Consider the following 12,500-nt stretch of genomic DNA (forward strand, 5'->3'; position numbering starts at 1 on the left):
GGCTACCCTGGGTGCCAAGGTTGTAAATATTCAGTCAAATACCACGACAAAATCAAAAAACGAAAGAAGGAAATTTCTTGGCGAAAAAGTACGTTGTTTTACTCTGAAAACAACGAACTATTAACATTCTTCCCTGTAACTCAATCAGTGTAAACAAGGTGATCACGTGCATCTTTGTGTTTTCCTAGCACGTGATCAACTTCTTCCTTTTGACAGAACATTGACCTTTAATTCCTCTTGATTCAAGGAAGTCAGAGAATGCTGAAATTTTAGTGCTTTTAGGATCTATTGCCATTAAGCTTTCGCTAAGAATTGGAAATTCAGAGTTTTATACACAAACTATGTTATTTTTTGCTTCATCTGTTTTTTGGCTACCCTGGGTGCAAGAGGAATTTTTTTCAAGGTTGGAGAGAACGCTTCGCGAATCCAAATCAACGGTCGACCGTTGACTGGAGCGTTCTCTCCAACCTTGAAACAAAATTCCTCTGCCACCCAGGGTATCTTTTAGCTTGCCTTTTACTGTTAACTCCCGGCTTTTACGGTACGTTTTGGTGGAAACGTTAAGCCAAAAACCTTAGTGTGTGGAATAAACGTTTGCTTAGGGTGCATTCGATTGACCGTATTCCGGAATAAGAATACATGGAATATAAGTTAGAAATCCTTCGTTTTTACGGAGATTCACATTAAAATTGTCAAACATCCGCTAAAATGCTATTTTAAACATATTTTTATTATCCTTGCTGCCTCGAAACGCGCGAAACATGCCGTTTTAATCATCACTCCACGTATTCTTATTTCGGAATAGGGTCAATCGAACGCGCCTTAGTGTACTGCAAGGCATGCAGGAAAACGTCTTCTGAAAACGGGACAGGACATCAGGGGCGGAATTTGAAGGGAGGGGGGGGGGGGTGGGCTTTTACCCTGTGCAGTATTTAAGGAGCTTCTGTAACCAACCGACTTTCAAGTGGTGCAGAGTGCATCAGGCGGTTTTACTGAGATAATTGTTAGTTCAGTTTTAGAGCTTTTCTTATTTCAAACACATTTTGCCTTGAGAGATATACATCACATTTCGGATAAAGGGTTGGGGGAGAGGGAAGTGCGCTCTCGACGCAGTTTCTTTGGCTCCCTCTTTGTGGAATTTCCGGATTTACCCCTGGGATATACTCAACGTGACAAGATGTGAGCCAAAGGGCTACTGCTGGCACGACGTCTGGATGACCCCTCAAATGCTCAAATGATCTAAATGATCCCCCACTTGAAAATATATTAAACTGGAACGCTGCAGTTGAACACCACCCAACTCAGTGCCTCCTATTTTTATGTAACACGTACCATAGGGAACCAACTTTACGCTTCTGGAGCGTCTAGGTAAGTCAAAATTATGAAATTTAATGCATGAGAGTTTAATTTGATGATCTGGCGCGATTTTCAACGCAAAAAGGACGGTACGTAGTGGCTCGTGGCATCACAGGCCAACCACCCTATGTTGGTGTGCTTGTTGTTATCGATCTGAAGAAGGATAAATACAGAAGAAAATTACGGCGATTCGAAATTTGACAATTGGTGGCTAGTTGAAACTCTACTTTAAGTTTCTCAGAAGGAGTTAACTGTATGGGGGCAATCTCTGTCGGATGGGTTTTTCTTCTTCTTGCTGCAAGGCTTCGAGGAACTTAACCAAAACAATCAAGACATAGGCTTGTTTCTTTTTTTTTTTTTTAATTTTCCGTCTTGGATTTGCTTTCCTGGGTTTGGCGGAGCAGACTGAATCTTGGTAGTCAGATTCTCAAAATTGGCGTAACTGACAAAGGAGGGCACTCAAAAACCGGGGAAACAGGTTATCATCATTGGGTAGTTCCATAGGCGAATCTTTCGTTCCATTTTTGTTTTTTGCCACATTAACACGAGGCTATCGTTTTCTAAGCAGTCAGCCGAGAATAAAGTACTAAATATTAAAAGTGCATCATTGCATAATGCCTGAGCTTTCTCTGATTTGAACCCGATATAACAGATCATCTCTGAGAAATGATTATTTGAAAATTCTAAATTTTACAAAGAGTGTATTATGGTATCATTAGCGCCTTTGCTACCCAAAAATTTGATGGCTAATAACTGGCTCGTTATCAAAGCTAAAAGGTATAAAATTAGAGATTACTTGATGCCTTCTCAGGCTGTAAGCAAATTCGTATGTGGAGGAGGTTGCCCGAACAGTTTCTTTCACTTCCCCACCTTCGTCTTCTCCAAACTGGAAATAAAATTCCATATGGCGGGAAAAAAAATCCCGAATACTGAGCGCATGCGCAAAATTAGGCCGGTATTGTTGTCTGCATGCATACATAGTTGACACTACGAACCACGAGTGATTAAAAGAATGACCTACAACAAGAAAGAAACATTCAAATCGCTAACTATGCGAAGTCAAATGTCAGGCAGACATACAGATATACTATTTACGAAAATTTAACAATCCACTATATGCAGAAGAGCTAGTGCTATAAAATTAATGTGTATCGGTAAAATAGTGCTCTCTCTTAAGCTTGAAGCTCTGGTATGGTCTGCTTGGCTCACTGTCAGAAATGTCATATTTGTCGTCGTCAAACTGTTACAAAAGAAGCAAAAACAGTTGCTTAGGGCCTCCATAGACGAGGAGTCGATAACAAAGAGTAATCGATGACAAAACATCGCGTGTGTAAATAGGCCATTTTCGAATTCTCACGGCTAGACTGGATCTAGCATGAAATGGAGGCTAACGCGGGCAAATCTTTTCAAATGCAAATTAATTTGGCCGCCTTAGCCTCCATTTCATGCTAGATCCAGTCCAACCGTTAGAATACGAAACTGGCCTATTAAGTTACCAACTACCAATAGCGAAAGATCAAGCAGCCGACACAAAGTAGTTTTCCTTTTGAAAAGGAAAACTACTTAAGCTGTCGATGACAAACGCGGTCTTTTTGTTATCGGCAACTCCCTTTCTCCCATTTGTGCGTACGTTATCTCTTACTTTAATCCATTTCGCAGCAACGCAAACGATTTTAAAGTCAGCGGTTCTTCGCATTTATTGTTGCAGCCTTCTTGTTGCTGTTTTCCTTAAGCTCGATTGACCAGCCATTTTGTGCGCCCGCGTTCTTCCGCGCACACCACGGCTGGATCACTGGTACAGCCAATTGTATTTTTCCACCAATCAGAAAGTCGCCTGCCTGCCAAGCTGATTTCAAAATACTGCAACGGGTGCTACGTCACGGACAAACGATGCGGACCAGCGATCCAGCCGTTCGTTGGAATGAGGATGTTAGCAGGCTGGAATCAAGTATACATTTTCCCAGATTCCACCAAAACGTACTCAGTCTGGTTATCGACAATTAAACTTCTCGTATGTGGAAACGCATTTCCTGACAATAACAGCTTTGAAATTTTCAGCTTGTTACTCAACGAAAAGATCCTTTGTGAACGTACAATTGCTTTTAAAGGAAATTTAGAGCAAAATGGACAACAATTTGTGCATAAGCTGCCCCAAATACATTTGTTTGGGAGGATGTTTCACTTCTGCTACTTTTTATTTTTAATCTTTTATTTCTGTTTACGCCTTGCTATATTTAATTCCTTTCTGTCCCTTTGAAATATCAATCAAATGTATTGTAAGATGAACTGCTCTGTATTTAGTTTTGAAAGTCTGTATTAGTAAATAAATAAAGAAATAAATTATTAATTAGTTAAAAAAAACAGTTGTCGATTCAATTAAGTTGTCGACTGGATATAGTCGTCGTTAACAACTTGCCTCGTCTGTGGAGGCCCTTAGACTGTTCTGCGCAAAAGTTAAGGCTTGTGACTTGAGGATGCTCTTGTAAAGTGACAAGCACAATAAAGGGCAAAAAAAGAAAATATAATTTTTTTCACCAAAAAGTTGGGGGAAATTGAAATTGAAAGTAAAAATTAAAAAAAGAAGAAATGAAGATATACCAGGATTGCGCATGACCGAGATAGCTGCTTCGACTTACAACCAGAAGGTAATCGATTGATGCGTCATTCCAGTCACCCCTGGCCCTGTTCGCACGCTCATCAGTTCGTATTAAATTAAGTTTATGCAACAGAGGGACCTGCCTGCAGACATGGAATGGCGCCTCTTCTGTCGCCAGTGTCGTTTGTCAACTGCCCTCAACGTGCGCTCTTCGCGATTACGAACCCCCAGCGAAGTTCACCATAAAGGAGCTTTCCTCGCGTAGAAGAATACAAAGAGACCCTGATAGTATTAGTCTGGTTGCCACGACGGCAGATGGAAACTCCGAGAAAGCTACTAAATACTCTTCCACTGCTTATAATAAGAACCAAAGGAAATGGTGGTGCTGTTCATAATTCAACTTTTAATTACGACCCGGAAACAGTAATTACAAATACATTTCTGATTATTCCAAAGTATCGAATATTAATTTGTCACTTCCGAACACTCCAGAGCCTAAGTAGTAGATCAATTTACTATTCATTTCTTACGTGGTAATCAACGCTGCATGATCTAAGTCGTCTTGTTCCCTGGCCTAACGTATCTTTTAATCATTGTCTTGTTGCAGCAGTTAATTTCAAATTTGATTATTCCACTGAGTGTCAACATAGTTAATAAAGGGGACCGTGGTTTTGAAGCTCGGCAAACATCAAAGGAGCAAACAAAGATGCCAAGATTTATGTTGGAAAGTCCATGACCGTGCACAATCTTTTGTTTTGCGCTCATACACTGTGCACAAATTTCGTAACCAACACGTTTCTATTGGTCAGTTCCTCAGCACGGAGTAAACAACTATTGAGTTTTGAGCACGGTCTAGGCCAAAAAAGAGAACAAAAATATACAAAAAAAAAATTTCTCCGGTTTCATAACCATTCCCCTCTATTAACTATGGTTTCAAATAGAAAACTTTACAACCTCGGTTTCAAAGCGAGGCTAAGTACGACAGCTCTAACATGGTAATTCTTTGTACCTAAGCATTAGCAGTGAGACTTTCAGTCCGTGTTTGCATAGCCTGATCTATACGCTCGGAGGGTTGGAAGAATTCGAGATGGTTATGCAAACCCGAGACGCAGTCATGTTTATATACTCATGCAAACACATCTATTGACCAATGAAATCACGCGTACTATCTTAGTTGTTTGGGAGTTTAAGCAAAGACGACGGCTACAGCAACGACAACGCCACAAAAGTTGATTGTTTAAGAAAGGAAAGGTGCAGTTCTTTGCCGTACTTCACAAAATCAACGTGAAACCTCCAAATTTTAGGTTTGGTGGCAACGTAAGTATATAACAATGAACCATTCATTTTCTGTGTTTTTGGTTTTTTTTTTTAGTTTAAAACCGATCGTACCAATCAAGTTACAGTTTAGTTCGCCCGTATTTTACAACGTGAACAAGACGGAATAATCGCGAAATACTTGAGACCGTGAGCACTAAGTTATATTTTGGAGTAACGTTTTCGATGACGTTGTCCTTGCTAAACCACCTATTTTATAATACAATATGTTGAACAGATGAGTATTAACCAAAGATACAGTCACCATGCAGAACCATCATTGACAATTTTGCGATCCGAAACTTACTAACTTCTTGTTCAAAACGTATTCGTCCAGAAATAGCTTGGTCATTCTGAGGAAGTTCCTTTTTAAAACCAACTTTGTTTAATAGTTGTTCGATTCACTAACGATAATGTCTTCTTTTGTGTGTACTGAGAACCGTTTCATTACTTGAAGGTTTCTGAAGGCTCTAGAGAAGTTTCCGTCAAAGGAAAAAAAATTCGACCGCTGCCATTCGGTGCTGTTTCTGTCCTAGTAAATAGCACTGTCTACTTAAATGATTACAGGGTCTAGCAGTCCCTACAGAGAAAACTTACTGCACCAAAATATACCCCATAGCTTTGATATCGTCACTAGACCAGGCACCGTTTCCACACGAATTACTGGTGTCGTGAAGACCTCTAGTGCCAAAGCCAAGCCTTGAGTTACAAGAATCGCCAGCAGCCTGGCCCCAGTTGTTCAAACGATGGATAGCGCTATCCGCCGGATAAATCACTATCCACTGGATAACTCAATCGGTTTTGCTAGTGTTTATCCGTTGGATAGTGATTTATCCGGTGGATAACGCTATCCATCGTTTGAACAAGTGGGGCCTGGTTATTACGAACAATGCCAATTCTTGCTTTGGCGTTACCGGTTAAGATACACTGAACATTAAACCCCTCCATTAAACAACCTGTTTGTAAGGAAGCCTGTGGACCAATTAGCTTCTTCCATTCAGTCAAGCCTGAAGTGGTACAATATGTGGAACAACAACAACAACAACAACAACAACAAAATGCAGTCATCATGCAGAACTTTTGCGATCCGACGCTTCCTAACTTCTTCTTATTCAAAAACTCATTGAGAACTGAATAGCTTGGTCACTCTGACAAAATTCATTTGTGTAAGGATTTGAAGACTTCAGAGGGGTTTGAGTTAAAACAGTCGATCGCTGCTTTGCTGATATGGAAGCTTTTCTGTCTTAGCAAATATAGCACTGTCTACTTAAGTGATAATTACAGCGTCTAGAAGTCCCTTCGGAGACACTTTACTGCACCAAAATATATCCCATAGCTTTGATATGCTTGTCACCGTTGTCACCTCCGTACTGGGCCTCGTTTCCACACGAATTGCTGGTATCGTGAAGACCTCCAGTGCCAAAGCCGAGTCTTGAGTCACAATTATTGCACTTGGCTTCTTTGTTACGAACAACGCCGATTCTTGCTTTGGAGTTACCGGTATAGCTACACAGAACATTAAACCCCTCCTTTCGACAACCTGTTTGTAAAGAAGCCTGTAGACCAATTAGCTTCTTCCATTCAGCCAGGCCAAGTGATACGTTGCGATATTGCCCATCGGCAATCAGCGAATAGAGAGAATCAGCTCGTTTGTTAATGACGACGAAATTTGGGTATTGTGCGGCAGAGATCTTCATACCGAGACAGATCTTGTTGAAGGATGTGTTCCAGTAAGTTGGTAACTTTGTTTCTTTTGTGTCGAACCCAGTCTGTCCTCCAGGAAGGTTGTAGAATGTCTTGTTGCTCCAAAAACTCGAATCGTAGAGGAAAGTTTGCTGTAAAAAAAAAAACAAATACAAGGAAAGAAACTCTAACAAAAAGGGTCAGACATTCAACAACATCGTCATTAAATATGAATTCGCGTTATTGTAATCGCTTGCGACTATTCCAAGCATTTTAACGTGACAAAGGTGTGGCAAACCCTCAAGAACGAAACTAGTATGAACGGCGCTCAATTTACGGGAGAAAATGAAAATTTACCCTCTGACGTTCTCCCTAAAACCTTAAATTTAGTCATTTCAAGTTTTTGTTTTGCTGACGACGGCAGCGAAATATTCATTGCAGAGCGTGCAATGCTATTGCTTTTGCTCGTTAAATATGCAAATTTTTGACGTTGCCGTCGCCGTTGTAGTTGCTAAAGCTCCCTATTAATCAACGACAACGGCGACGTCACAAATTTGCACATTTAGTGGACAAAAACAATTCCGTTGCAGGCCCTGCACGTGCGTTTTTCACTTTTGTACATTTCTTTGCCGTCGTCAGCGAAACAACTACGTGAATTAGCCAAGTTTGTGGTTTTATCAAGTACGTCAGCACTTGAGGATAAATTTTCATTTCTCTCCCCTAAATTAAGTGCCGTTCCGACGAGTGTTATTTTTGAGAATGTACCACACCCAGATCATATTTAAAAAGTTGAAATAGTCACGTAGCGATTAAAACAACGCAAATTTATATTTTGAGATGACGTTCTCGTTGACCGTCGCCGTTGTTGTTGCTTAAGCTCCCTATTAACAATAGAACGACCATGCATTAATTGTAAAGTTGTAGTACACTGAAATACCAGTACCGTATCCATACGTTTAAGCACTTGTTGAGTATGGTTAGTTTTAAACGTTATTGGTAACATTTCAAATACTTCAAAAACCAAAGATTCAGCTTTTAAATCTGAGCCGTCCACCTTGCTTTATCATTTTTGTCCTCGGAGGGACCCGATTTTATTTCCCCTACTCTTATTTGCGGATTACATAGACATGCGCACTCTGAGAAACACTAGAAAAGCGTAGAGATTTCTATCTGTTATAAAATAGTTTTTGGTATTGATAATCTCTCTATGCCAAATTTCTTTGAGTTTGCCTAAAGTACGCGTACAAGAGCTAATCGCGACTACAAACTTTACTGCAAAAGCGCGGTTTGTAATGGTTACAAATATTCTTTCTTGTAAGGAAAATATAAGGAAATGGAACGAATTGCCAAGATATATTGTACACGCCGAATCATTCTCAGTTTTTAAAAGTAGTCTTAAAATTTATTTGAATATTTATTGAATTAGTAGCTATGGAATTTGTCTAGTTATCGAAATTTTTGCATGTTTTTTTAGTTAGGGATATTAAATTTATACATGGTTTACCTCATGACATTCCTTTTCAGGAAGTTTTTGTATTTGTGTTGTAGTCTCCTGAATAAAACGCTATCTTACGTTATGTTAGGTTAGGTTAGGTTAGGTTAATGGTTATGTTTATGTTTATGTTATGTTTACGCAGCTGTCGGTTTGGGCGCTTGCCTTGACATCCCGAGGTCCTGAGGTCAACACCCGTTCTGACCACTGGTAGTACCTAGTTCACCTTCCCAGATGCACTTGTAAATAGCCAACTAGTTTGCCCCTCGAAAAAGCTGGTTGTTTTTGTTCTGTCCGTTTCATTGGCCATTTGGAGTGGTCAATTTTTTATGTATGCACTGTATCATAACAGGGAAATAGTTCATATTCAGCGTAGTGATTGGCTGATTCCGACCTACTTTGAAAAAAGAAAACGTCGACTGGAATTTAACTTCAATTCAGAGTTTCTATGATCTTGGCCTGCGTAGAGACAGCCAAAAATGCGTCTGAGTTCGCTCGCTGGCATGCTTGTAAAAAATGATTGGTGATCTGTGGAACAAAGTTAAGGCGTGTTGGAGTAAATTTACAATATATATTTAATACCTTGTTTCCATCAATCTTCATGACCGGTGTCCATCCTCCAGCTCCGCATCCGAAATCTCCCATGTGACACAAGACGGAGGTTAGTGCAGAGTTCAAGTGAAGTGTGGTAAGCACGCTTGTGTTAAATCTGTGTATTGGACAGTTTAGGAATTAACGATGCATCCAATCGCGTTTTGAAGGGTTAAACACGCTAATTTGAAGAAAATATGTTGGGTTCATAAGTGGAAACTTTAGTTACTCCCGTAAGGGCTTGGAATGTACGCTGTGTAAAACTGACAAAAGAAAATGTCACACTAGGTTTCGTTCGATGTTTCCGAGTTTGAACTTGAAGCATGCGCATGCAAATTTCCGCCTTAACCGCTTGGAGAGATCGCTTCGTCAGTGAATTTATACTACACAGACCCCAGTGGTTCGAAGGGTGTATATCGCTATCTACTGGATAAATCACTATCCACTGGTGGATAGCGTTATCGACCTTTCGAAAAACCGAGGCCAGTACTCGAGCCATGTCCTACTAGTACTCTAGCCATGTCTGAGCCATTTCCTTCTTTGCCCTTGTCTGTCACTGAGTCAAATGGTCTTTCACTATTTCGTAAAACCTTCAAGAACTCTGTGCTTAATTCTTACACTCCTTAATTACTAGCCTATAGCATATGAAGAAATATATTTTTTTATCCTGAAGATCGAAATTTTCTCTGTGTTCAACTTGCATGTATTTTTAATTTCTCTTTTTCTTTTTTGTTGGGGTCATTCACTAGATTAGACTACTTGGATGATCCCAGCTCACTCAATATCTAGATATTTGTACTTAATTCCTTTATTCATGCATTTTGTTCTTTGTAAATCTCAACTTTTTTATTCTGTATTTATTTGTTGTTTTGAGTTGAGTTAAATATATAGAGGATATTACACGGTGGCGAGAAGATATGAATTTTATGTTCGAGTGGCAAGAACAATATCTCACTCGTTCGCTTCGCTCACTCGTGAGATATTTGTGTGAATTTTGTTCCTGCAAGCGAGGCAAGTGAGGATGATTAGCATAAAGACAAAAGAACAATTACTTAGTCGGCATTTATGAATACCGTCTATAGTCGGTCATTTTTGTTCTGATTTGAAGGCCCTTTGTCAAGCGTGCGTGGTCGCCATAGTAACATAATTTAGGGACTTTATGAAACTGAGCTGCTCTCGATCAATCAAAATAGAGTGGTTTCTTAAGTCTTTAGGAAAAAATATGCAATGTACTCACTTGTCCTTTTTATCAGCTTCGAACACGGCTTTGCATGAGGGAGCTGAAAGAGAAACAAAAACGATTAGTCCAGGTGCGATTTAACCAGTTTCTTTTCAAGATAACAGAGGAAAAAAATTAATGGTAATATACAACAGAAAAACTCGCTACTTGATCAACACTTTCAGCACCAAACATGCCATTTAAATGATCACAGGGGCGGGAGCAAACTGTTTGGTAACCACCAGCACCTCGATTTAAGCGACATCAAATACTGACCTATTTCGCAGTGATCTCCCGTGAACCCGATCTTACAGTTGCAGTGGAAACCTTTATTTTTCACGTCTGGTAAACATGTACCTCCGTTTTGGCAAGATGAAGAGGCACAGTGGTTCTGAAATACAAAAAAAATTGTCTTTTATACATTACGCAAAATTGTTTAACTTCGACATAATGACCGAGTTTCGGTTCTTCTTTATGTTTTTCTAGAACTTGTTTTTATTTTTTTTATACGCATCAATCCTATTAGTCGTTGACATGCGCATGCTGAGATACGAGTATTGTCAAGCCAAGCTTTGATAGCGGTCACGTGGTCACAAGTGCTTGGTGAACCAGGTTGTTAGCAAATGAAATAGAGGCTGTCGACCTGCTGCTTTTATGTCAGGATACACACAACTTTCTTTAGCCGTTAGTGCAAATAAACTAGACGCTCTATGAGCGTAAAGTGGGTTGCCTTTTGTACGTGTTTGTCCTCCTCAAATGTTCGTACTCATTCCCAAACACCCTAACAAGTTATAAGTCAGAAAACGAAACACTATTTATTTTTAAAACAGCTCCACGTTTGTAAATAATCATTGCATAAATTAAATTTGGTCAAGAATAGGCTTTTCTACATTATGCTTTTACTTTGCCACTAAAATGTCCATTTTAATGCTCCTTCGTGCTAAAATGCTTGGTCTCCCCCGAAAAGGTCACCAAAATACACAGTTAATGCTCATTATTATACATCAGACTGACAATGAAAAATCTGATTGGTCGAGAGCATTCAATCAATTCACAATAGCTTGTGAACTTGACATGATAAATGTAATATCTCCTGCAGATATTACATTTATCATGTCAAGTTCAACGTCTGTCTGGTTACCTGTCCCTTGGAGTGTTCTCCTCAGAAACAAATGGCTGAACGCTTCGATTCTGTTTCTGAGGATGCATTATGTGAAAAATGTATAATAAAACAATTATTGAATTCGGTTTTCGCATGATATCATGAATTATCAAAGCCTCGTGTCAGTGTTATCTGCCTCAGCCTTCGGCTTCGGCAGATAACACAGACCTCGGTTTTGATAATTCATGATATCATGCTCAACCTCATCCAATAATTGTTCATTATACGTAGGGTAATAGGGTTGTTTTTGAAATTTGATTTCTTTTTTTTTTTTTTTTCAACATTTCAACACAAATAACAAATAAAGGCTCAGCCTCACAAAAACTAAAAAAATTAATTTAATAATGTAATTTAATTCAATTCTTGAGCTCCATATGGGTATATTTTGTTTAAAGATGTACTAAAACGCCATGCCCGTTACAATGACTTTCGACGCCATTCCCGGTTAAGTTAATAATTCTACTGTGTCCACCAGGGAAATCTACGCATTTCGCACTACCCTCTAGATCCTAAGAAAATACGCGCAGAAGGCTCTATGCATAAATACACCACTTAGCATGGGAGTGACAGACAAGACTTTTACCGACACGCAGTTCCCGACTGGGCTTGGCAACCCAGTAATAAAGGCCCAGCTTCACAAAAACGTATACATAGAGCACAAATAAAGTATAACAATTTAACAATGTATGACATTTGATATTTAAGTGGAAGTTAATCGTTGTTGTTGTATTGCAAGATAAGTGATGTTTAAATGTTATCTTCTAAGGATTGTTCTCGTCGATTTTGTTGTGAAAAAATATTTTACCTTTCATTTTCTCTGAAAAATCTTTTTTGGGGAAAATGCATCTAAAATGCTGGAATAATGCTTAATGTTTTTGCCTCAATAAAATGCTCGAAGAAATGCCAGCATAATGTACAAAAGCCTTGTCAATAACGCAAAAATTCACCTAAATAAGCACTAGATAGGCTTAAAGAAATATTGTTGGCTTCCCAAATGAACTTCATTTTACAACAGATCGGAAGGAACAAAACAGCAAGAATTCCTGTCATCGATCGTTTTGAAAACCGTGACTGCTCTTATATCAAA

The 12,500-nt window shown here is 39.2% G+C and overlaps 1 protein-coding gene across 1 annotated transcript in view; it reads right to left on the minus strand.

Moving 5' to 3' along the window:
* Nucleotides 1-4,263: 4,263 nt before the first annotated feature.
* LOC137979521 (uncharacterized) overlaps nucleotides 4,264-12,500 on the minus strand; it is a 14,257-nt gene continuing 6,020 nt past the window's right edge. The window contains exons 3-6 of the mRNA XM_068826790.1: nucleotides 10,528-10,642; nucleotides 10,270-10,312; nucleotides 9,024-9,150; nucleotides 4,264-7,101 (exon numbers count right to left, since the gene is read on the minus strand). Coding sequence (XP_068682891.1) covers nucleotides 6,577-7,101; nucleotides 9,024-9,150; nucleotides 10,270-10,312; nucleotides 10,528-10,642 — 810 coding nt within the window. The 3' untranslated portion in view covers nucleotides 4,264-6,576. The remainder of the gene's footprint in view (nucleotides 7,102-9,023; nucleotides 9,151-10,269; nucleotides 10,313-10,527; nucleotides 10,643-12,500) is intronic.

The sequence above is a fragment of the Montipora foliosa genome, chromosome 12 (genome assembly GCF_036669935.1).
Source record: "Montipora foliosa isolate CH-2021 chromosome 12, ASM3666993v2, whole genome shotgun sequence".
NCBI classification, from domain to species: domain Eukaryota; kingdom Metazoa; phylum Cnidaria; class Anthozoa; order Scleractinia; family Acroporidae; genus Montipora; species Montipora foliosa.